General features: G+C 39.1%; 2 protein-coding genes across 2 annotated transcripts in view; one reads left to right on the top strand and one right to left on the bottom strand.

The window, feature by feature from the left end:
• LOC140934569 (uncharacterized) overlaps positions 1 to 27,405 on the bottom strand; it is a 53,227-nt gene that overhangs the window by 17,899 nt on the left and 7,923 nt on the right. The gene's annotated exons all lie outside the window — the stretch shown is intronic.
• LOC140933380 (polycomb group RING finger protein 3-like) lies at positions 3,922 to 17,535 on the top strand. Its single transcript, XM_073382927.1, has 10 exons — positions 3,922 to 4,041; positions 5,824 to 5,929; positions 6,483 to 6,579; positions 7,199 to 7,254; positions 8,466 to 8,528; positions 9,154 to 9,298; positions 10,631 to 10,661; positions 11,129 to 11,227; positions 15,694 to 15,774; positions 17,171 to 17,535. The coding sequence occupies exons 1-10, from the start codon at positions 4,027 to 4,029 to the stop codon at positions 17,225 to 17,227; spliced, it is 750 nt and encodes a 249-aa protein (XP_073239028.1). The 5' UTR covers positions 3,922 to 4,026; the 3' UTR covers positions 17,228 to 17,535.

The raw sequence follows: 27,405 nt of genomic DNA on the forward strand, positions 1-27,405 counted from the left end.
GTTTGGACCTTATATCACTCATAATCACGTATATTTTGACCACCACACAAAGCACAGCAATGGATCGGAGCAAAAGTGTTTTGACATTCAATTGTTGTCACCCACACTCCACAACCTTTATTACTAGTCATATTTAATAAAATCTTGTACATCACCATTCACTCCGTCGCACCCATCTTTTCCTGCAATTACCAAAATTAACACTTGATTATACAAAAGACTAATTATTTCTAAATCTAATAATGTTGCATTAATGTAAATGGTAATGAGGGAAAATTGTTGCATTTTAATGTGACTCACCATGTTGACCATCCTTTCCATCTTTGCCTTAAATTATTAAAATAAAATACAGCGATTAATTAATGAAACTCACAAATGAACCAAATTACCATCCACACAATCTTGATACAATAGAACTAGCAAGTTGCTTCATGTAACCTGAACTGATCCCACTAATGCAATACTTAAATGTACTTTACTGGCCTTAAATGCGTTGATTTCTGGTAAATTCTAATCTAAACATACTAAGAAGATTTATTTTTTGTTTTTGGTATTAGCTGGTATTTTTCCATATCCGTGGATTATCATTTTGCTGAAAATCATAAATTGTATAAACTCACCATCCTTACAGCAACCAGCTTAAGATACAACTTTACAGCTTTTAGACTTTGCTGCAGATCCATTAGCCTGTTAGATTGGGAAATTTAACATATTTTCATGACTTAAAGAAAGACTGCAAACTCTAGATAAATAAAAACACTCTTGATTATAGCATAAACTGAGTTGCAATGGAAACTGAATTTGGAAAGAAAGGATATGAAAGTGGTCAGAAAAAACTGGAAATTAAAAGGGTCAGAGGCTGGATATTGGTAAGTTTTTCCTGAAGGCCTGTCTTCAGTGTGAATTTAGAGAAACAACCTGCAAGAGTAACAAGATTGATACCTTTTAAAAGTATACATAGCATAGCTGATGGGTTTAGTTTGCAGGTAGTTGCAGGTGATAGTGTTATGGTCCCGGGGGTGGGGAGGGGGGGGGGGGGTACTCTGGATTTCAAGTGACAGGGATGATTGAATGGGGGCAAAAATCAAAACCCAAAAAAGTCCCTGGACCAAACTTTAACCCACAAAAATCCAATGTCAAGCCATCAAAAATTGCCAGAAAGCATTAAATGATATACTATCATGAATCTTCAAACTGTTTTGAACACCACCAAAAAAACCTACTTAAATCAAGCTACCAAAAAAAAATACTTGCTAAAATTTTCCTACCTAAAAAATCCTAAAATCGAAAATGTCAAACCCAAAAAAATCCTTTAATCATCCTTGTCACTTGAATCCAGAAAACCCCCCCTGGGGTTACGATCAGGGTTAGGGTCTGAGTTACATGCATGACATTTATAATTTTACACCTACACTACTGCTGGAGACCAAACGCTCTGCAGCTTAAGGAAAATATAGGATTTTCTCTGCCAAGGCACAACACCTTTTACTGTTGTTTGCTGGGAGAGGAAATTTAGCCAAAGAAGTTTTGAATTGGGACATTTCACTCAAAAGGTTTAATTTAAGGTATGTCACTGAAACAAAGTATTCTTTTGTTTTTGTGGTCATGACATTGCAGATTTTTGGGTAAACAGTCCAGTATCTCTTACTAGTCTCAAAAGGGATTTCTTCTCTAAGAGAGGGGGTTGGGTGCTCCTGTGCTTTTAAGGTCAAATCGATCAGTTTTATTGATAGAAAAAGGAAAATAATATATAATTATCCCTTTGAGGCCAAACCAGAATTTTAAACTCACTTCACATACTTAGCTATGAGTACTAATCTTACAAGCAACATGACAATAGGTTTTTAAGCTTTAATACCAGTTTTTTCACTCTTTAATTTGACCATTTTAGCAACAAAAAAAACAGCATTTCCTACCAGATCCTCCTTTTTGGAGCAGGTTTTGGATGGGAATGGCTAAAAAAGAGATTTTTAACTCTCAAAGCATATTTTTCTGCCAATTGGATGTAATTAAGCAGCTTTTTTTTTGTCTTTTGAGCATTTCGAGACAAAGTTTGTCTTTTTTTTTGGGAGGGGGGACAAATTTGTTTTCAATATTCTTTCCTCGCATTCTTTTTTTTTCCTTTTGTTGTCCTTTTTTACAGCCCGTTTTGTTGCCCACTTTATTGTCTTTCCTTTGTGTGGAGTTTTGGCTGGCTACCTTTTCAAGAAAAGGGCAAAGAGTAGCAGGTAAATAGCGAAAATTCTCCGAATGTTAATTGCTTGTTAGTTTTTATAGCGTTCTTGTAACTCTGTCAGGATTGGTCAAAATTTGCTAAATGAGGTACCTGTGGAAGATCTATCCTTGCTGATTTTGCATTTGTTTTTTATCGTAAGAGCTTAAATGAAAAGCTGGATGGGTCCATGAAGGAAAATGCTCACGGTTCAAAAAGGACAAAAAGCCCAAAACAGTCGTCAAAGAGTATTAAAAAACTCACCTAAGCTCACCTTAGACCTCAAGTTTATTGTAAAGATTAACAACCAATTCTAACAATCAATCTTCTTAAAAGCTTCTCTGATTGACGCTCTGCTTCCCGAGGATTATTTTAGGAGTCGAAGGTAGATTTGGGTCAACTTGTAAAACATAACTTTTAAAATACTATTCCCGAGAATTTTACCTGGTTGGCAAATATTCAGCAGGCTGCCCTGTCTCATTGAGAGGAGACTGGTAATCAGAGAGCGATGCGTTCGCACACGCGGGATTGCCCGCGGGTGTTCTTTTGCGCGTTGTCCACGCGAATTTCTCGAACCCTGGTTTTTCAGACGTCCCGATATAATAATTCAAACCAAACCTAGCTATCTTCCCCTTACCAATCGAACACTTAAAATTTTACCCCCCCTTTTTTCAAACCCCTGGGTTTTCGTGCATGGAGTGCAACTATTTTGTTTTCTTTCCTTGAATAATCTCATAAACTCACTGAAGATAACCTAGCCCATGAGCTGTATCTAAAGCCCGGAATGCTCTATGCTTTAAAATCGATGATAAATTAAATTTGTATCTCTGGTAGCCGAGTTTCTAGTTTGCAACCAAGAATTTGAACGGATTATGAATCTAAAAGAACCTAAAAGCGCATAAAAACAGCTGTAAAAACAGTGTTGCTGAGTCTAGAAAGCTAAGAAAACCGCATCTGAAGTCCCTTGCCAACAAAGATTCTTGGGAATAATCTGGCGAAAGTTGAATGCTTTAAAATTTGGTTCGCTGTAAAGTTACCTGATTTGAAGAATTCTTCTGCGAAGTTCCGTAGGAAACGGCCAAGAAAATGGCTAAAGTCACCAAGAAGAACAGACGAAACATTTTCAGTCTTTCTTAGTGGAACTGAACGTATTCACAAATGGAGCAGTTTATGAATGTAAGCTTAGAGTTCCGGAGTTGAGATCTCTCTCATGAATACGAAACGCGAAAATATACGAGATGGAAGGCCTATTGTTTTTATGTTTTCGTTCATGACAGATAAGACAAAGCTGATCTTGGCATTGATGCATGACTGATGGTCTAAAGTCTAAACTGTTTAGGACCAAAAGACAACTGTCCATCTCAGAGTGGGCTTCCTGTTGTTTCCCCAAATACCCTACCCTCTTTTCTCCTGACTACATAGTAAATTCGTCTCCTCTGATCTCCGACTCGATCCAGCCCTAAATCAAGATTTGGATCCACAAGGAGCCACAGACTACGATTAAGTAATCGGCTCCCGGATCCGCCGATACAAAAACACGAGCAAAATTCGGAAGGAAGGGATAGGACAGGGAAATTTTTCTACGCTTCACTTGAAAAATGATGTTGAATATCATATGACCTGCCTAGAACCCATGCCTAGAGACATTTAGTATTTGCAGGCGCTTGGAAGTAATGGGCGCAGGAAAGAACGGGATGCGCGAAAGAGACAAGCTGCGCGCAACCGAGACTCAGCATAGAAACGAGGTTGAAATACATGTTAACGCCTGTTGGTGATTGACTCTCATAGCAGTGTGCCCATGTTGTTTGTTCGAGATGCAGGCGATGCAGGTAGGGAAATGACCCTCAAGTATTCATATACTGCGCCATTTACTGCCTTTGTTCATATTCAGTTGCGCTAATGTAGTTAATCAGAATTAAGTTGATTTAGAGTGACACTACTTAAACGTGACCTGTTAGTTCTAAAGCCGATGCATGGTCAGTACGATCGGAAATGTGATCCTTGTTGTCACAGTATGGGTGTAAATACCCCAAAATTCCGAAAATAAGCACGTCCATGTATAAGCCCCTCCAAATATAAGCCCCCCAAACTCGTAACGCAAAGAACCCTCCGTTAAATCGCCCCACCAAATATAAGCCCCCCGGCGGCTTATACTTAGAAAATTGCCCTCAAATACAAAGTAAAACAAAGCAAAAACGATAAATTTCCTTCCAACTCTAAGGCTAGCTTAATCGATTTTTAAATGCAAATATCCCTCCGTAGATAAGCCCCTTGTCACTTGTATTTTGACTCACCCTACGGGCTCGCCAAAATACAGCGTGACTCGTAAAAATGTGCCATGATACTACACACTAAATATTTCATATCCTATATAAGCTATTATTTTAAAACCTTATGCTTACAAATTAACCTACATTGTATTTGCAAAAGTTGTCTTAAAGTGCTCTGTTTTTATTTTTGGGAAAAGACACCCTACCTTATGTAATTTGTAATTTGTTTCTTTTCTCTCTGGTATTATCCCACTTAGGGGGGTGGCCATTTATGCTTATTGATTTTTGAAAATAAAAAAGAGCGATCTTATTGGCTTTTGAGAAAGTCTACTGGATATGAAATGAAATGTTGCTTATGACATCTCTTCACAAAACACTGAACTAAACTAAGATCTGAGTCAGACATTGACTTTCTTGTGATACATTGATAATATTATTCTTTCTTGTAAAGAAAGTTGAAGTGCTCATACAAAGGTGAGGAAGAATTCCAGACTTCTACCTCACAGTCTGTTTGGTTCTGCAAAGTGTTGGTAAAATTCGCTCATTGTCTTTCTCATATTTTGCAATCTTTGGATGAAGCTTTTAGCGTGCTGGTGAAATAGAGTTATTCTCCAAATCAAGTGAATTTAAAGATCAGGTGATGTTAACTTGAAGGATACCCCACAGCTGCCACTAATAAACTAATATGAACACCTGATAAACATGACCATATTTGGGAATGTGATACAATAATTAAATTAGCATAATTTCCTGATTCAAAATTGACTGGCTGTGTACTGATTATGTACTTTGAGCCAGATATCAAAAGAAGAAAATGTAAAAAAACACCATTTGTCTACTAATAAGACCTTGAAAGGACAAAATGTCTCCTCAGGTGTGAATGCTGGCTCAAACCCTGCAGTAAATTATATTAGGTGATGTTAACTTGAAGGATACCCCACAGCTGCAACTAATAAACTAATATGAACACCTGATAAACATGACCATATTTGGGAATGTGATACAATAATTAAATTAGCATAATTTCCTGATTCAAAATTGACTGGCTGTGTACTGATTATGTACTTTGAGCCAGATATCAAAAGAAGAAAATGTAAAAAAACACCATTTGTCTACTAATAAGACCTTGAAAGGACAAAATGTCTCCTCAGGTGTGAATGCTGGCTCAAACCCTGCAGTAAATTATATTAAGTTCAAATTATAAGTGAAACAACAGCGCCCATCTAATCAGCCCATCTTACAATAAATTAATTGTTAATTATTTTATTGTAAGGTGCTGTATGGTGCTGATAGGTGCTGTTGGCTTATTTGTTTAAAATGAAAATCATTGTTTTTTTGCAGAAACGTGTCAAGTTACCATTGGTAAACCTCAATCAACACATAACCTGCAAATTGTGCAATGGGTATCTTGTTGATGCAGCAACCATAACAGAATGTCTGCACACTTGTAAGTCCACGAATTTACATGACTTTCCTATTGACCTAGTATGAGGGATAGACTAGGGAATATTGGCTAGAGATAGTAGCTGTAGATTCTGTGAACATAAACTAGGACTTCACAGTTTCTCAAAAGTGGCAAAGCACTCACTCAACCTCCTCATCCCAGCTGGGACAAAAGGCCACAATAAAACCTTGGCACTTTTAAGCCTGTCATCCTGAGCTTTGGCCTGCGCCTTGCTCCATGTCTCCTCCAACTCATTCCTGATCATCACTGTTCTCCACCAGGTGGATTTAATTGGCTGGTGCCTCTTTTCCTTCTCTCATTTGGAGTCCATCTCATGGCTGCAACTTTGAATTATCAGTGGGTGCTAAAGTTGAGGGTAGCACTTTCTTGTATTTAGGGGTGATGTAATATAAATCTTCTTCTTCTTGTGAATAACACTGATTTCTTTCTGCCAATATTCTGTCAATATTCCTCAGTACAGTCCAAACCAGTACTGAGATCAATAACATGTTTTGATCTATTCTTAAATATTTTGTCTTACATTTTATTTTGTTAGTTTGTAAGAGCTGCCTTGTGAGACATATTGAACTTGTTAATCGATGTCCAACATGCAACACTGTTATTCATGAGACACAACCACTTTATAATATCAGGTAAAAATTAATATTAATTTTAAGTAAGTTGTATTTTCCACTGGCTGAGGAACAAAATAGGTGGAAAATGTTTTCTCGCACACCGCTGAGACCTGGGCCCAAGGGGTTGTTTTGAGTCACGTGCTCATTGTTGTTTGTCAGTTGCTTTTTTGCTGTCCGCCGTTGCTAATGGAAATTTCAGAGCACAATAGTTTTTCGAGGTTTTATCGCGGATTTGCCTATATCATTTGTTGTTTTTTGTGCTGTACCATGAGTGCTAAGACGCTTAGGTCAAAGTCTCAGTCTGGAGCAATTCTTATTTTTTATGATTGTAGTGAAACCCTTCTCCAGTATTAATATTGATAAATATTCCCCCAGGCAATCAGGGAGACGATGATCTTGAGACTAGTCTACATTGTTCTATCCACCAGAGGCTGCTCACCTGGGAGACCTGCTGCGGTTATGAGTACGACCGGACACAAAAATCATTGTCTCCTGATCGCTTGCGATTTTGCGATGATTGCAAAGTGTCTTGAGAGCTTTACCAATAGCTTTAAAGGTTTTGGCATTGTCGGATACAATCAAAACTGGTTATGGTTATATTATACTAGAAATGATGTGAATCACATTCTCTTCACAGACTTGACAGAACTATGCAAGATATTGTTTACAAGCTCCTTCCAAGGATTGAAAGGGGTGAGCTAGCATTAAGAGTAACATGGTTAATATTAATCTTTTTTAAAACTGATTCAAGACATTGCCTGAAATATCTCACATGAAGTTATCATAAGACACTGACTATTCTATTAGTTTCTGTAAGTTTCTGATTAGATGATAAAATTAATAAATGAACCTTTCGCTTTTACCCTAAGTTTGTTCAATGTTAGTTGTCACCTTAATCTCAAAATCTGTGGACACAATTCTGTTATTTTACTTTGTTATTTTTTTCTTTGGATTTTAACGGAAATAAAATTGATTTTCCGTGATTTTTCTGGTAAGCAATATCCAGGGTGAAGGTTAAATAATCAGCCAAATCTAAAATACCAGTATCACCTGGAATAGTTAAGAATAATAAAGAGAAGGAAGGCCAATAAAAAATATTATTGTTTAAAATAATGACTTCTAATTCCAGAAAAAGAAGTACTATAGAGAATGTGAAATGTGACAAGGTTATATTGGTGTGTATACTACAGGTATTGAAAAGGAGGGGTGGGGGGGAATCATAAATAATGTACTGGACTGATTGACTAAAGCAACATCCCTGATGCTTTGGGCTGTGGTTCATCTGGCCATTGAAAAAATGGCTTAAGAAATTACTACTAACAGTTAAACCTCATGTGCTACCATGTCTCATAAGCAATCACCTCCCATATTAAACGACCATGCACCCAATTCAACAACAAAGACTTTGCGCATCAAAGTCTTATACCGGTAATTGTTGAAACCTGACAAAAGGGAAAGTGAACAAGTTTGGGGTTGTTTTAGCTTCCTGTAAGTGACCGCTAATTGCCATGCTGTCAATCTCAATTTTTAGTAACTCTATAAGTACTACACAGAATGATCAAGGAATTTCTTGTGTCAATGTCCTTTTGGTACATTGTGTATTTGCTGTAGAAGTTTTATGCAGCCATTGGTATTCTTCAAATCAAATTAGTAGATGAGTCACCATAAATGTTCCTGGAAGAGTCCCTTGTGTTTTGATTCTCATTCTGAAAAGTGACACCAAACCACCCACCCCCCCTCCCCCCTTCTAATGTGGCTACTGAAACTTCAGGTGCCTTAGCTTTAGGCTGTTTCATGCTTCTCCAGCTAGTCCCTATAGGAGGCTAGACTGAACCCAGAAGTTAAGTAAACCCAGCTACTTATATAACTTTGTTGATTAGTGCATCCTGTTTCTTTGATTTTAGAGGAAAGGTGCAGAGAACGCAAGTTCTATAAAGATAGGCAGATACCATATCCAGCCCCCAGAGGTATTTCTGCTGAATTTAAGAAATGTTGATATTATTATCTACCCAGCTTGCAGTTCTATAATAGTCCATTTTGGAGTTCACTATGACCGCTGAATTAAAGAAGTGAAGACGCATTTTTTACAGCCTTAGCCTCAATCTGAAGTAATATATTCACAAAGTCCAACAAGAAAAAGACCTGTTTATTACTCTGTCTATTGTGTATATTTAAATTTCAAACACTTACTTGCCAGAATTTCTGAATATTTTACTTAAGGTCAAGGCTAACCCTGTATGAATGTGTTGTTAATGTTTGTATTCAGTGGTAATTTTTAATTTGAAACTGGACTATTGTCAGTGCTTAAAATAATTATAAAATCTATATTTTTTTCTGTCTGTTTGGTCTGGCCCTGCTCCAACTACATGCATTTCCATGTAATTGCTATAATGTGGGATCAAGAAAATGTTTTATAAATTGCAATTTATATTTGTCATTTTTGTACCATTTCTATGGCTCTGGCTCTCGTGTCCATCGCATGTAACGCAGAAAGGAATTATGTAACAAACACAAAGTGGTGTCAAGAAATAATACTTGTTAATTATTGATAGTTCTGTTTTTTATTGTTTGTTTGTCTTTTTTCTGTTGTAGCTTGTCAGGCTTTATCTGTACCAGGACCATCAAATGCCGTCAAGAAACAAACAGCATCATTACCCAAAAAAATAAGCAAACCAAAAGTAACAAAAAACTATCATAGAACAGATGAACAAATCTCTCTTCAACTTGAGACATTTAGGTTAGTGAAATAATTGACAAATTAATTTGTGATTAAACCCTGCCTTTTAATAGTTGTGAGATGGAGGCTGTGTGGTAGAGTGGTTAACACCTCAAACTCTGGATCTGGAGGTCTGGGGTTCAAGCCTCACCTGTCCCCTTGTTTTCTTAGACAAGGAACTCTACTCCAATTTGTCTCTCTTCACCCAGGTGTATAAATGGGTACCAGCAGCATACTGCTGGGGAGGGGGGGGGGGGGGGGGTAGCCCTGTGATGGACTAGCATCCCGTCCAGGGAGAGTAGCAATACTCCTAGGCATGCATCATTCTAACGAAACCAGAATAAGCTCCTGCTGTTTGCGGGCCTTTGGCTCGTGTGCGCCTTTTACCTTACTTTTTTACCTTAAATTAGTTGCAAGATGAAGTGATACACCTGTATAGATTATTTAACTAGGCTTAAGAGAGCATGAAAATGTCTGAAAGATAACATTGTTTCCACAAACAAATACCTGGAAAAGATGTAACAAATGTACACGAAAAGCCACTGCAAGATGTTCACTTGTTTTTTGACCAAATAGAATGTTATCAGACAGTGTAATAGCAAGTTCGCCCAGGGGTGGTTTTTACAATAAACTGGGGTTCCGCTGTATCATGTACAAGTTGAGTTCAAGGTATGTACTGTGAGTTACAGACCAAGTTTTTTTGCCATTTATTTATGGCCGCTTTGTGAAGTGGATTGGCGATAAATCAATGGGGAAAATGAGGATCTGTAACGTTAAGTATGGACTGAGAGTATGAGGCTCGTAAAAAATTTTATTCATCTCAGAGGTTAATTGGCATGTGGGAAAGGGAACATGTTAGGGAAGTATACTGAAATATGGCCAGCAACGTTTACCAATCACAGTGCATGTACTTACTAGGAGATATTATATGCATAATAAACATCTACTGATAAATTAACTGATGTTTAACTCCAGTCCTCCTGTCTGAATACATCACCAAGACATACGTCTTCTTTAAAGGGCTTATATCATGTGTGTTAAGAAGAGGCTTAATAAAATATTAGGTTTCAATTAGATTAATGCATTATACAGTATATCTTACATGCCAGATGTAAATTGTCCATGTAATTAGCACTGTTTTGTGGACTTTTTTTCTGGAAGTATCTTGCCAGCTTAGCAAGTACGAACACGCAGGGCTTTGTTTGCTTGTACAGGCTCGAAAATAGCGCTATATAAATCAAGTGTAATGTAATGTATAAAATATATGAATAGATATTACTATTACTAACTATACCTAACTTCATTTCTATGTGGCTGGATGATAATGTTATTGTTTACTTGTTAAAATTGCAGAGATGGAAGTGGTGGCCCAGCAAAAATACAGGTAAATGTTAACGTTGTTTCTTTTTTAGTTTTGAAATAGGTCAAGAAGCTATTGGAGTCTCATGAATACTTGTATGCAATATTGAACAAATCAGTATTCACGAAAGTTGAAATAAATGCCCAATTGATGCACTCTGGCTGCACTAATTTGCACCAACCACAGATGTATCTGTGTTGTTTTTGGCTGTCGTTTTTGAATGGCTTCCTACTCTCAAGAGGGTAGGGAGGGGGTTCAGAATGTAAAGAATGTTTTAAAAAGGCAAAAAACGTATGCAGCGTTTAGGGAATATGGGAGTGAACGTTTTATTTATCGGTTGATCGACTGATTGATTGATTGGTTGATTGATTGATTGATTGATTGATTGATTGATTGACTGACTGACTGACCGACTGATTGATTGATTGACTGACGGATTGATTGATTGATTGACTGATTGACTGACTGATTGATTGATTGATTGATTGCAGCCACTTCAGAAGAAATATATGAGACTCTCTACTCAAGTCACCATTGGCTTAATACAAAGATTTTTGGCAGCTAAACTACACTTGGAATCTGCCAACATGGTAAAAAGATTGCAGTTTAGTTTGTCTCTTTTAAACCTAAATCGCTGCTCGTAAGACGCTTCGCGCCAAAAGTGAAACGCGCCCACTGAAGCCGAAACACGTTTGTATCACTTCGTTTTCACTCGTACTCTAGACCGTTTCATTTTACCAGTGCTCGCATTCATGGCCAACGCAAACTACGGCTGTTTTGCTGTCTAAATATACATCTGTCGCCAGAAATGGTTACGGTGGAAAAAATACAAACAGTCACATTCTTGGAAACCAAGATAAGATAGATAGTGAAGCAAGAGAAAATTTCTACGAGCAGAGGGTAAGAAATGGGTGCTGTCGAGTTTTTTCCCTTTTGATACTGTTCCTCGCCTTACTATAAGTTCGTGCCTGGCTCTGTAAGGATGAGTAAACGTGTGATTTTTACTCTGTGTATAGATTGCAACTTGCAGTCCGCCTTTGAATCCGTGAAGTTCTCTTCCGTGGACATACGCCCTCGTTTATCGCGGCTGGCGGCTGCGTCTCCTGCCGCTCGCGTGCCACGGTTAAACGAAAGGGAAAATAAGAGACTACACAGTCTTCTGATTGGATAGTGTGGATATTAGTTGTCCTTGATCACATTGTTCGTTATACAACTGATTGTAAAAACGTTGTCGCTCGAAAAGTATAAACCATGAACGATGGGACCTAATAGTTTTATCGGTAGAACTTTATTAGCGTTGCAAATTTAAAGTTCTTTTCAGAAAAGTATACATGATTATCGAAGCTTTTCGCGACGGGATGCTCGCATCTTCACCTGTGACGGGCGCGTCAGACATCTCTATAGTTAAGGAGCGTAGCCATATTGCTAACCCACACTTGACCCAAAAGCTTTCTTGGAAGAAGGATGTTACTAGAACTGGGGACGGGGAGCGAGGAACGAGCACGGGCAACGGGAAAATGAAAAATGGGAACAAAACCTAACTTGAACCCTAGCCCTATCATTCACTTCATTTCCAAGTCTTTGTTTTGTTCCCATTTTTCTTTCTTCCGTTCCCCGTGCTCGTTCCCCGTTCCCCGTTCCCCGCTCCCTACTCCCCGTTTTTGTAACATCCGAAGAAAACGTAAAAAGACCACGGCATACCGTAAACAAAGTACTCAAGGGACATGCATCTGCACGAGCAGTTCACGACAATGAAAACTTTTGTTGAAAGAACTTTGAATTCGCTTTGCTTATGAACGTATTCCAATATCGTTCATGGTTTATACTATTTAAGCGACAACGTTTTTTCAATCAGGAGTGCATCAGTTGAGATGACTGATGCGGTTCTAAATCTCAAAGGAAGGCGTCACATTGGGTGCAGGACTAGTACAGCATCACAGTAGTTTTTTAGCACGAGAGATTTCATAATACCCTGTGTCTAGTACCTAGGACATAGTAGTTTTACGGTAGACAGGAATACCAGGACTGTAATAAGGGTTACAGACGGATACAATGCTAGTTTAGTCTCATTCTCTCGTGGCATCGCAGTAGCAACATTCACTTTTATTGCACTAGCAATTATGAGTATAAACGAGCTTTTATCCATTGTCAAACCTGGCGAAGAGGAAACGGAGCCTTTAACAGACGATCCACACACCCTCAAGCGACCGCGAAAATGTCCGGGTGTAAATTTCTCCATGCAGAACACTCTTTTGGCGATCCCGGTCCTTATTGCACTGGCCCGGACGATACCCATCTTTCAGATGATGGAAACCCTCCTCCAGACGAGGAGAATGATCTCCTCGAGCAAGTCAAGCACCTAAAGCTTAAGGAAGAAGCCTTGGCGAAGAAATCTCGCATTGAAAAATTGAAACTCACTGCTGTTTTGTTCTAAGGTGGCGCATTACATTCCTAAGAACAAGTTACTTTTTTTAGCATCTCATCCGCCAAACATGACAAACATGTTTGTACATTCCAGGTGACTCCTTTAGATGAACCCTAGTGTATTTCACACTCGTTTCCTGTGTCACCACGCAAGGCTAAACTCCCTTGCGTCACGACACAGGAAACGGAGACTAGTAGGTGTAATCATTGTTAAAAATGTTATTTAAAAAAATCTATAATTCAATGGATTCAGAAGATACAAGTTAAGACGAGCCGAAATTAATAAAAATGGGTTGAAAAATTTTAATAGTGAATGATTGTATTTAAAGTAATTTACCTGGATTTTTATATACCTATATTATGTTTTGGAACCCAACTTTCACCTCGGCCCTCTTCCTGGGAGTGATGGGATATGCGCGCTTCTTATTTTCGCTTTGCTAGTTGTAAATACGTCCCCACTATACTATCTGAGAGCCTGGCACAGGCTAGAGTAGCTGGAACTTTACGAGCTAAAACGGAACAAAAAATTTGGATCAAATATTCGGGTCTTCCCTCCCCGCCAAGGGACGTTAGTTAGCCTGCGTAGCAAGCGTTTCCAATCGAGTTATTGCGCGAAAGTTAGAGCGTAAGCAAAAAAAAGGTTGAAGGGTTTGCAGGCAAGCGGTTCCTTCTTTCCCCTCCCCCTGCCCCGTCATTCATTTTTTTTTTTTTGCTCTTGTCCCAGCTTTCTAGACAAACCTCGCGAGGAAACGCTTGCTACGCGGGCTAGACGTTACTGGTAAGAACGTTTTGATTCATTTTGCTGAAAAGAATTATCAAATATCATTATATAATGTTTTCTAATTCTTGCAACTGTAAACGGGTTAATAGCTGTATAAAATCAGGCTCTACAAGTGAGACACGTTCACACTAGACTAAAGGATTCTGCGGGACCACATACATTTGTGTGAAACTATTTCAGACATTTATACCTTGTTTTAGATGGTTTTAGATTGTTTGCGAGTGGTTGTAGATGTTTTTGAGGTGGTTGTAGATGGTTGTAGGTGGTTGTTGAATTTTTTGAGGTGGTTGTAGGTGGTTTTAGGTGGTTGTAGATGGTTTTAGGTGGTTTTAGGTCGTTCCATGTTTTAGTAACTACGGCTCACGGACATGACGTGAAAACCCCTTCAGTAACAACACCGCTGGACTTTCTGCTCGCGGGCTATGCGGGAAATCGGTCGTCGGATCAGCAATCACAACAACTTCCTGCCCCGCAAATGCACCTGACCGGTGTCCTAAATCCTGATGGCCCACTTTCCGGACCTTTAGCAAGCCAGGAGTCCTCCATGTTCCTGAAGCCGGCCCAACTGACAAAGGGTGACAGAGTTTTGCGAATCGTAGACTTTGTAGATAAAATTGTCACGAACACGGAGTATAGAACAATCTCTGACCTGGGCAACACAAAGTTACTCATCTCTTCGGGGCCTAAAAAGCCCAAATTAGAATCGCTTTCCATTGCCCAGTGGGTTGTAGGGAACACTAGAATCTTTCATAGCTTACTTAGCTCTGGGAAGCTGCCATCCGCCCAGGATGTGCAGCATTACTTAGCGTACACAGTTAAAATTATGGAGCTTAGTTCCAAGTTTAGTTGGCCATCCGTACTGCAGTACGAAGACGAATTTCGTCATATTCAGGCCGTTTATAATTATCCGTGGAGCTTCGACTCCCACCATTTCCACACTGTAATTCTGGAGCCTAAACGATATGCAGGGGGAAAATCTACCTCGGGATCTGCCCCGGCAAACTTTAGTCCAGATGGCAGGGTAATATGTAGGAATTTTAATCGGGTGAAGGGCTGTTCTCTTGCCGACTGCCATTTTGTCCATGTTTGTAACCGTCAGGTAAATGGCAGAGCATGCGGGCTTGCGCACCCCTCTCATAGTCATCCCGGGGTTAGGGGCTCAGTCCAGGGACAGGGAGGTTCAGCTACATCTAGCTGCCTTCCACTGGCTTCCCCACTTAATACTGATCTCTGGCTGGCAGAACTAATTGGCGATGAGGATGAGGCATTCCTCACAGATGGCATTTTGCATGGCTTTAAGTTGGCACCGGAAGATTGCACTTTTCTACCTGCTCAACAGAATAATTACAAATCTGCAACTAGCGCAGCACACAAACCCAAAGTTGAGCAGACTATTTTGGGCGAAATTGCAGAAGGTAACTATGTAGTTACTGACGTTAAACCAACTATTATCAGTGCCCTGGGAGCTATTCCCAAACCACACTCATCAGAGGTTCGATTAATACATGACTGCTCTCGACCTCCTGGGCGGGCCCTTAATGATTACATCAGCTGTTCATCCTTTAAATTTCAAACTTTAGACGACGCTATAAAAATGCTACAACCTAACTATTTCATGGCTAAAATCGACTTGCGGCATGCATATCGATCTGTTCCCATTCACAAAAGCAATTACGTAGCAACTGGGCTACAGTGGCATTTTGCAGGCCATAACCATCCTACCTATTTTTTTGACACTCGGTTACCTTTTGGTGCCAAGTCTAGTCCAGAAATTTTTCATAGATTAACTTAAGCTCAATCAGGCATATTCAATGTAACTCACACACTCGTTAATGACATATCCTCTTTTAGGTAGGTATCCTGTTTGACAAGACAGAAATGGGGAAAGATTTAACTCTAAAATACATCAGCGAAAATCTCTGGACCCAAGAGGTATGGTTATTATTCTTTTTATAACTAAATTTTTGCTGACCATTAGTCCCCTATGCTCCCCTTCATGAGGGACTTAAAGATCCGACGACGGTGAAAACGCCGCTTAAAAACTGAATTCCCGTTTTGTAAATCTTCATCGCCATTATTCCAACCCACTTACCTTCCCCTGGAATTGAATTCTTAAGAACCATATCCAAGTTCAGAAAGAGTAGGAAAATTTCGTCTTCGCCTGTTTACGTCTTCCATATAACGGCATCGTTTCACGTGCAGTGACGGCAAAGAAATTACCCAGGGTGTACGAGCTTTTTTCATCTAGGTCTGAGAACATTGCTGTTTTAATTTAAGTCAATTTCTTGCTGAAGTCATTGCTTAGTGCCTTTACCCAAACAAAAAATGCTCCTGTAGCATTCGAATGATGTCAAACAAATTTCATCAGGGAGCATCAACCATAATAATTACTTGTTTTGTGATTAGTACTAGTACATGAGAAATTTCTGCAATTTGAATGGCTTAGCGCAGTGGTATTTCACATTAATTTGAAATACCTACAAGTGAAAATTACAAACCTTTTGGGGATAGTAGTATAAACAAATAATAGCATGATTTGTACGTGACATTTGGCATAAATACCACTTGTGATTCTTCAAAATTGTCTCAAATTTCACTCGCCTAACGGATCGTGAAATTTCGTATAACAATTTCGAAACATCACTCGTGGTATTTATGCCAAATATCACTACTAATGATGCTGTTACCTAGTATACTAATAAAACTTTAAAAAGTTGGCCAAACTTTTTAAAGTTTCAAACCATGTCCATCCTTGCCATCGCATCCGTAGCAACAGACGATAGGAAATAGTTTCAGTGCGTGAATATAGTCATAAACAACAAAACTGGGCCTTTATTTTTGGCATTTAATTGATGCGAACACAAGTTTTAGCTGATTAAAACGATAACAAGAAGCGTGACATAGTCCCTTTAAACCCGACGCTTTTTTGACGATCTCATTCCCTTCCAGTTAAGTCGCGCAATGTTGCTCCCCGCGGGAGAAAGAAGCTGCCTTGTACCCAGTCGTCTCTCTCTCGATGGAAATTGGCGCGTAAAGGATGGCGGGAAACAACCTCGTTCCCAGGGTTCTCTCCTACCTGTCCCTCTCTCGCTCAGTAGAGACAAGTAGGACAGAACCCTGGGAACTAGGTTGGGCGGGAAGGAGAAAACGGGCGAGTTTTCGCCTCTCTCCTTTCTCATGTTCCTTTGCGCTTCGTCACCAGCCACTCACGTGTCACTCTCGTTTCTTGCTCGCGTCTCCTCGAAAAACGAGGCGCCTTAGGAGGGCAGAGAAAGAAGTCTTCCGAGCCTTTTTTACTCGCACTCACAACATTATTTTTCCTTTTCAGGAAAATTCTTCTGGACCACTGATTCTTCATTACAGAGCAGTGGATGTAAAAACCTGAATCATTGGGCAGTGCATGGTGTCAGAAACAGAATAATTTCTTCTTGCTTAGCACAGTTAATACTTGATCATGAGTGTAAAATTTGGAAGGACAGGAACAAGATGTCCTTGAAAAAATGCGTGCTCAAAAAATTTTTTTAAAGAAGTCCTTCAGCCCGCATTCATCGCTGCGTTACCTCCCTTCGCCCCACAGAAATTTTTATGTTGCCTTTCTGTTCATTACTTTACAACTTACTCGTCATACTTTATGACCAATCACACATCTTGTTTAGAAGGATAAAAGTGTGTTAACAGAAAAGTAAAAACAACCAGTAAAATGTGACTGAGAGTCTTTCTCTAAAGTAGAGCTAGCAAAACGTCTGGCCTGACTTGGTATATTCAAGACCCACCCCTCCCCGTAACCCAACGGGGACAATAACTTCCTACTTAAAACAAGATATGGGTTTGGGAGGGATAGGTGGCCAGTTTCTCCAGAATCTTACACTGATCCAAATCTTCCTAAGGGGAGGAAGGGAAGGAACGATCGCCATCTGACTTCTCCGAAACGTGGGTCCTTTTCGGAGAAAATAACCTCCCTTGAAATGTATTCAGTAGCTTAGCTATTGGCCTGGGAAACAAGCGTTTCTGGAGCGTTTAAGCGGGGTTTGATGCGCCAGCGAGCGCCCCCAAAATGCAGGTGTTGTAGCCTAACGAATCTGAATGCTTCTGTTTTAACTTCCGTTGTACGAATTTGTCTAGTTAGAGCACTGAAAGAGAAAAAATCTCAACTTCTGCTTGCCATTTTTGACTTCCGGGACGTCAACGTTGTCGTTGCGTAAGGTCCTCATTTTGGTCAAAGGGTGGGGTTATCGTGTCTTGCATTACGTAGCACGGTCCGCAATACCACCAAACTACTATTAACGATTGCGTGTATAGTGATTGCCTTGGTGTTGTTCTGGTGCGTTGATGGTCGGCTAGGAAAATATCGCGCCAATTTCCTGACCAATCACAGGCCAGGTTTAATCTATACAATCCCGACTTATTCACAACAAGCATTTTCGCACCATAGTGTTCCAATTTTGGAAATTATGGGATTTGTTTGGACATTTTGAAAGAACAACGTCTGAAAGACCTTCTGGCCAAACACTAGCATTGTGGGGCGAATTGTCTTGGGAGATTCTAGTCCCGTTTTGCTCTGATTTCTCCACACAAATCCTTCTAAATCTGACTCGGTTCCTGATGTTGTGAACTGAGTCGAATTTAGAAGGATTTGTACATGGAGTCATCAAAGCATAACTGGGCTAATTTGCCCTGGAATGCTAATTTTTGGCAAGTAGTCCTTTTGGATGTTCTTTCATAATATCCCGAAAAATCCCATAATTTCCCAAGTTTAATTTTTTTATGACATCACACTTTACTATTGCCTTTGAGTCAGATTGGTTGACTGGATTGCTCGACTCTGTGATTGGCTAGCCCTGGCTGGAGCAAAGAGTAGTGTTTTTTAAGTCTGACCATACTCGACTGAGATTCATAGCTGAAAGGCTAATTTATTGACAAACTGCCTTTCCTCCTAGTGAAAATATTTTCACCTTTTTCTTGGCCCTCTAACTTCCCAAAAGTGCTAAAATCAAATTCCTAAATTTTGTGCGGTAAAAAATAAATAAATAAGCAAATGACGAAAAAATATGCCAACCACGCAAACAAAAGCTGAAGAAATTTCATCTGAATGGTCCGAACATGATTTTGTGCACTCTCAAAAGTTAGAGCTACATTCTTAAAAATGACTAAAACTACATTGACTCAGCGACGCGCATCTGTACACTAATGATCATGGTTGTAATTGCATTGTTTACATAAGCTTAACTTAGTCTTAACCCTTTAAACGTCAACGGTGATCAGCATCACATTTCTCCTTGCGAAGCCACAGCTCAATCAACCATTAAAGTCGCGAGAATAAGGAAAATGGTCAACAAGTAACCTGGGTGGTTTGATATATGTTCTCCTCTGACACATGGTTACACATCGTTTAGTATTTGTAGCTCAACAAACGGGGAGTGATGTTTTGGCAAGCTGTAACTTTTTGAACTGAACATAGCCTATCTATTTTCGTTCAACAAGTTGAATAGCCCATTTTAACTTTAAAAATTGGCATGATACACTGCTTCAGCATTCTTAGAAAAGTGAATGGATGTGGAAAAGTGTGAGGATATGCATGCTAAAGTTAGGGTTTAAACCTTAAAAACCCTACGATCAAAATGTGAATTCTCATTTGTTGCCCCTATTCATTTCCCTGTAGATGTAGTGGGGAGAAGTTGATAAAATATCAAGCAAATTCATCTTGTGTGATCATGTTTGTAATTCTCAGTCACGCGCGTGGCCATTTGCGTGTCTCGCGTTTTGCTCGACGGACTACAGAAAAAAGAGAGACTGCTGGTAGTCTATTCTCGTGACCACTCTGTTTAACAAAGCATTGATATTACAAGGAGAAATTTGATGCTAATCACTCTAAGGGCTTACACTACGTCTCTGGAACTTGAATTCCGCCTCCAATTCCCCTCTGGCTCCTCGACGACTGAGCTGTTAAATTTTCGCCGATCAGCACAAAGCGGAAACGAGCGCGAATGTAAACAAACATTAAAAAACACATGCCAAGGGTAATGACGCCATTACTAATGTCATCTCCGCCACCTAGCATTTCGCATTGACTTTTTTGATGCAGATATTCAAATTCCAGAGACGCAGTTGCAAGCACTCCTTTCTATTCCCACCTCGCCGCCAGACAGCGCCCCGGGAAGCTTGCTCGCAGACTAGATATATACATAATGTCCTTCCCACTATGCTCTCTATTCATCTCTACATTTACCCTTGTACATTTTTAGCTTGCCACGTTTCAATTTCATCCTTGGTGCTGATTTCACTTTTCTCTGCATTTATAGTAAAATAAAATTTGCATCAAGGAGCAACACATACATCTCTCCCAACAACGCTATTCCAACTTATAAAAAAATAAAAAACAGTCTACCTATGTGGGTTAAAAAATATATGTATTAAAAAATAAATTCTGGAAAAAAAAGATTGTTAAAACTGTACATAGACTGTTTTCAATAAAAGTACACACTGACTTCAATTCCCCATTCCAGAAGCTCTTGGAGAATAACTACATTTGGGCGCCGCGATTTCTGAGATCGTTTGTGTTGACAAGCGCCCGGGGGGAGGGGGTACTCCCTTACAAGAGGCTAATAGGGATGTGCCGCTGGATGGGGTCGCATTTTCACGACTGGAGTGACTATAATGGGGTCGCATTTTCAATAGAGTCACTAGAATGGGGTCGCAAATTTTCGAATTTTGGGGGTAAGTAGGGATTTAAACTGGGAAGATTCTCGGTAAAAAATTAGAAAGTTGTTGTTTATTAAATTTAACAATAAGCTCGCATTGACCGCATTACACTCAACCGCTTGAAACCACATTGATAAGGTAGATGCATAACTAGAAAGTGATTAAGTTGGGATCGCGAAAGTTACATTTTCCAAAAAGTGATTAAGACGGGGTCTCTAATCGGCCAAAAAATAGACTATAATGGCGTAGGGGCTCTGAGAGGCCAGCGGCACATTCCCAGCAAACATTAACCCAAGAACCCCCCCTCCCCCCCGGGACAAGCGTTAATTATGATTGGTCGAGTTGGTCGATAGTATTCAAGACTACCATTAACCAATCATAACTAACGATTGGCCACCCAAACGATCCCAGAAATCTTTGCGCCGAAAGCTTGTACCCATTCCTCTTATAGTTTCTGGAATGGGGAATGTCAGTGACGAGTCCATCACATGCACTAAAAAAATCTCTATACACTAGTTTCGTTTCGATGTGGTTCTGGAGTCGTACGCTTGAGGTAAGGTACAGGAACAAACACAGCTGACGAGGGCTGCTCAGCACCCCACTCTTTCTACTTAGGCTTCGATCGCTCATCTTTCCAAGAAGACATGGAAGACCGAGGGGTTCTCTCTTTCGGCGTTTCACCTGGATTCACTAGTAAAGCTCTGTTAGCATTCTTCTGTGATTGCGATCTTGTTTCGCCAGCAGCTCGATTAGCACGACGAGACTGCCCATCAACTTTTCTTGTTTCAATATCAAGATTGTGGTGTATTTCACGTGCAATTTGATAAGGATTACGTCGTCTTCGACCAGAAACATGAACTCCGTTCGGCTGTTCTAGCTCGAGTTCTGGCTTTTACATTAGTTTATCATATTTTAAGCTTAAAATCTATGAAATACGTTCCCAAAAGCAAAGTTGAATCTTTAATTTAGATTGCAAAAGATCATGGAAGGCCAAACTTACGCACGAGCCACTGATTATTCCCATCAACGCTGAAAAGCGCGGTACAACCCAGAGAATCTTTTTTAAATTAACATCAATTAGTTTTCCTTTGATGAACGTGTGAAATAAAAAAGAGGTGGAATGAAAACCTTACAATGGATGTACAGTAGAATTATACTAAAGCAGAAAGGTCCAATTTATTTAAATTATGGCTGTTTAAGTCCTGAAGGGGTCAGAAAATAACGGAGTTTCTGTGGTCACAAGAAACCATCCTTAAGGTAGGGGAGAAGGTAGTTAAAAGACCATTAGCATTCGGTGCAATGTTAGTTCTTTTTTAACCAAGTAGACAGTTGTTTGATCATTTTTGTTGAAACTCATTCTAAAGTTGAACCGGTCCCTGATATCTTCTAACTTTTACTTTGCATTCACAAGTTCTGCAGTCATGTATCTTCTTTGCCTTTGGTTTGGACCTCATTTCTGAAGCCATGTCAGAGTTATATTTGTATAGGTAATAGCATGATTACTAGTGATATTTGGCATAAATACCACGAGTGATATTTCAAAATTGTTCGTAATTTCACGAGCCGTTAGGCGAGTGAAATTTGAGACAATTTTGAAGTATCACGAGTGGTATTTACGCCAAATATCACGTACAAATCATGCTATTATTTGTTTATACTACTACCCGCAAAAGGTTTGTAATTTTCAAACGTAGGTATTTCAAATTAAGCTGAAATATCACTGCTCTAAGCCAATCAAATTGCAGTAATTTCTCATGTAGTAGTCCATTCCGGCACGGACCAGGGACTGGGCCGGTTAGGAAGAACTGTGGGTAGCCTTTTTGAGATATGTTTAGTTATACGTTGCAAATTTGAATCAATCTAGGTCAGCACTCATTCGAGCTCCTAACTTTTATTTTATTTGCTATATTTCAAGTGTTATATTTGTTTGTAGGCTTTTGGCAGCTAGTTTTTACGTACCTCTGCCCCCGAGTTGCATTGTCGGCACCACAGCTGATTTCAGCAGTTGCAGGCGTACTTTCCCTTTTTTCCACAAGTGGTTTTGGGTTTTCGTATCCGGCGGTGTCGTACTGAAGTTCTTTCGAGGCTTTTGTTTTTCATTGGGCGTTCTGTAATTAAGTGTGGTCTTGTAATCTTAAGGAAATAAACTGACTTTGAGGTCCTTGCTAACCTACAGGAAAAAGATCTTTCCCATCACCCAATTCGTCCCTTAACTGCCCGTGCGGATCCAAGCCCTTGTATACCGCTTGTAAGGTCATCAATTTTAGCGCTCAAGGACTAATGACTTTGTCATCTAATTTTCGTTAGAGTAAAAAATCTTTCAAACCATGCCAGGATAAAAAGACAAAAAAAAAGGAACGTTGAGCCGAAAACGGTGATGAAAATCCTCCACTACCCTTCTAATCCCTTGAGTTTCCCAAAACGTTTCCCGCGGAAATGAGGCCTAGTAAATCCCCAGGACCAAAAAACTGAACAAGAATAAAGAAAAAGGAGGGGAGGAGGGAAAGCGAAAGGTAAAAATGCCACGACGTTTTAACCTAAAATATCGAAATTTTCCTTTTTACAAACACCCGTGCTTCCGAAGGCGATATTTTGCATCTGGAATAGAAGGCGTAAAGTGTTCGACCTGTAGACGACGTTCCTGGCAGTTTTGGCTCTTTATAGGCAGATAGTGAACGGCAGAAAACGGCTCGTTTGGCCTCAAAACGCGTATATTCCAGAAAAGTTGAGCGCTCCAACACTTCTTGCCTGCATCTAATTGGTAATGTGTAGAAAGACGGTTATTAAAATAATGCCATTCCTGGAAGCTTTAGTCGACATTGCTACGTTCATCGATGGGCCAATAAAAACTCGCGTTACTTGCATAAGAAATCGCCGTTCAAAGCCTATACATTCTTTAATAACTTTCCTTTCCCTTTGCTGATTGCTCAAGCTGTGCTCATTATAATACATTGCGTTGAGATGGACAGAAATACAAGCTATGCCACAGATTCATTTTTGTAGGATTTTTGTTCAAAAAACAGTACACAACCATTTAGGATTCCAAGCACATCTTTATTGCAACTGATTGCCGCGATAATATAGCACATTTTGTTTTCTAACATTTCACTATATCAACCAAAAAATTGTCGTTATTGTATCAGTCCCTTCCTTTAAAAACCCCTTCTCAACGGATAGAAAGTATTACGCTTATAAAGTTCCCGTTATTACTAAGATTAGCAATCGAAATGTTTTAGTTCTTCACTACACAAAATATCTTCTTTGCTTGGACCTGACCTTATGGCCTCCTGCTCTATACCCACTTGTACAAGGCGCTGTTTATGTTATATTTTTGGTTGTAATGGTTTACCACTGCCAGGTAAGTATGACCTTTGTACTCAAATGACGTCATACCATGCCCTCCATGTGTGGGAATCTGTTGGTACTTGATGAACCTTGCTCCAGAGGCCTGGTACACAACTGACTGAGTATTGTATTTCTGACTGTCACCATGGTAATTAGCCACACCAAGGTACGTGAGACCGTTGATCACAAATGGATACCATGCGGAGGCTCCTCGAGTAGGAATGGATTGGAACAAGACAAATGTATTGCCATTCCATTTGTAAATGAAGGAATCGATGTTGTGCTTACTTCCAGAATATTGGTTGGCAAAAGCAAGGAACGTGTGACCGTTGACGTTGAAAGACTTCACATTTCTCGCTCCGTAAGTTTGAAGAGACTGCAGTTTAACAAAGTGACCTCTTGACCATATGAACACAGTGGACTGGACAGCATGCTTGTGTTGGGAGTTGTAATTATTTGCAAAAGCGATGAATGTGTCACCGTTTACCACAAACGCTGTACATCCCCTGGCACCTTCAGTTGGTATGTCTTGAAATCTGTTAAACTTGCCGCTGCTCCATTTGTAGATAACTGACTTTATAGAAGAGGTACTTCCGTCATTGTAGTTTGCTACTGCGAGATAACTATCCCCATTAACCTTGAAATAGGTGACGTGACTTGCTCCGTTTTTTGACAATTTCTGAAAATAGACAAACAGCTTTCCATTCCATTGATAGACTGTAGAGTCCAGCCGATATGTTCCATCGTAAAAATTAGCTACAGCAAGAAAATGTTTGTTAGCAATAGAAAAGTACTTCAGGTCATGAGCTCCTCTAGTCTGCAGGGTCTGGTACAAAGACAATCTTCCAGTCGAGTTATCCATCTTGTAGATCATGGATCCTGTCTTGTATTTTTTAATGTCCCCATGATAGTTGGCAAAAGCAAGAAACAAGTTTCCATCAATGGTGAAATGTTCAACATCTAATGCTCCTCGGGTTGGAAGATCTTGAACTTTCTCAAGAAAGTGGAATCCAATAGAGCAATCTTCCACAAGAAAAAAAATGTTGAAAATCTTTGTTATCAAGCAATTACTCTAAAAAAAATAACTAGCATAAATCGAAAGTAAGGTAGAAAGGTACATGTAACTCATGTGTTGTTTTTAAAATTTTAATGTACATGTGAAGGAGCCTCGTGCGTATTCATGAAATTAAAATTCGGCAGCTCTTCTTTCCAATGAATCAATGTACATGTACATCGTAGACAACAGTAATAAATAATGCTCATACCGGCTAAACAGCACTTCGATTTGCTCTAAAAGGAAAAATAAAAACAACAAAGAACAATTTAATAACAAAGCTTACAATCTCCTAAAATGTAGTTATTTATGCAAACTATAGGGTTTAACACTCGTAAAGTCAACTTTTTCTGATCCCTTAATCGAACATCAAGAGATGTAAAAAGGCCTCCACTTTCAAGATAACATTGAGATATAAATCTAATGATAATGATAACATCATGTTTGGTGTCAGTGAACAAAGACTGCGAGTATTATTTGTTCCTCTTTCTTTGAACTTGTGGGACATGTGAGTTGACATGTACCATCCAGTAAAAATCTCGATTGTCACTTGTCATGGCCTTGCCGCTCACTCATGCACCCTTCTCCCTTTAAACATAACAGGAAAAAGAAGAGATCGTGAATGCAACACGTGTATGAAGTCTATGGTAATAAAATTAATAAGGCTTTCGTAAAAAGAATTATATAAAAGGTTACAGAGATTGAAAATCTGGAAATGTTTTATGATAATTACCTTTGTATCACACGTTCCCTGAATTCCTTTTTGTCCTTGTGATCCCTTCTCTCCTTGTGACCCTTTGTCACCACGAGATCCTTTCTCACCCTTTGTGGAGAAATCAAAGGAAATATTAATGATTCTTCACTCGTAGGTCAGGACCACTAAAGAAAATTGAATGAGTCCTTTGTTGCTGTAAGGATAAAGCATGCGCTTTCCTTTTTGTTTTGGACACTGAAACTTAGCTGAAACTTGGTCATTTCTGTCTTCAAAAAGAAGTATAAAGTTACGCTTACTTTAACACCACCATCACTGTTTTTATCCATTCCTGGTTCTCCTTTCTCCCCCTACAACAGAAATAATAAGAACCACACAAGATGATGATGATAAGGGCGGACCATTAGAAAACTTAGGGGGGGGGGGCGAAGTACAAAAAAATATTCCCACAAGGGAAAATTAAAACAAAAAAATTCATGCACGCCAATTAACCCTAAAAAATATTCATGCTACGGTCTAAAAAAAATTCATACAAGGAATTTGATAACGAAAAAAAAATCCTGCGGCTCAAATATTCCCCACCCCCCATAACTTTTCTAATGGTCCGTCCCTACTACTACTACTACCACTATCACCACTACCACCACTACCACCACTACCACTACTACTACTACTACTACTACCACTACCACTACCACTACTACTACTACTACTACTACTACTACTACTACTACTACTACTACTGCTACTGCTACTGCTACTGCTACTGCTACTGCTACTGCTACTGCTACTGCTACTGCTACTGCTACTGCTACTACTACTAATAAGTTAATAAAGCTATTAAACTGAAACAAAATAGTGACAATGATGATGAAGCTAACAGATAAGAATTAAAGACAATGAAAAGTACGAAAAAAAAGAAACTAATGATCAGATGAAATTAATTTTAAAAGACAGCAGGAAACAGGCCGGGATAAACTAATTTAAAGGCCAAGCCTGCAGATTTTAAGGTTATTAAAGACGGTTTGATAGGTCGTTATGATCATTACCATTTATTGGGGTGTAAGACATTAAATTCATTAAGTTAAAAAGAAGCCTAAAATTTGGAATTTGTTTGGTTTACTCAACATTCAGCTGTTTTATTTTCTTGTGAATTTGCGCACAGGTTACATTTTGTAACCCTCATATTTTAAAGCACCTTAACCAAATTGCAACAAACAGTTTTTGAAATTTTTTGAGAATTCGAAATTCCTTTGTTCATTGTTTATTTGAGGGTTTCATTGACTACAGTACGACATGACGAGGATTTCTGCTAAGTTTCGTCAAATTCTAATGAGTAGATTTTAAGGTAAAACTATTGTCGTTTGTTTACGTTGCCTTTGAAAGTCAACAAATCAAAGTCGACAAAAATAAAATAAATTTCCCCTGACAATAACTGACAACTATAAGGGAATGGAATCTTATCCCTTTGATAATAAGAGCAAAAAGTAACCAAAAGTTTTGTAATCATCTAAGCAACGTTTTTTAAATTAATCTTTTATCTTATTTCTATTATTTTATTATTTTATTTTTCTGCATTATTAATCTCTTAGATGTGAAAGCATCTAGAAGTATTGAAGTAGACGTAGAAACTTCTACGCATTGTTCTCAACTTGTCATTGGCTGCATATCTCCTCATGATTAAAATGTTAACATGCATAGTAAATGCATAAAGCATTTCTATAGAAACTGTCCTTAGCAACCTTAAAGTTAA

Source organism: Porites lutea, chromosome 4 (assembly GCF_958299795.1).
Source record: "Porites lutea chromosome 4, jaPorLute2.1, whole genome shotgun sequence".
In the NCBI taxonomy this organism is placed as follows: domain Eukaryota; kingdom Metazoa; phylum Cnidaria; class Anthozoa; order Scleractinia; family Poritidae; genus Porites; species Porites lutea.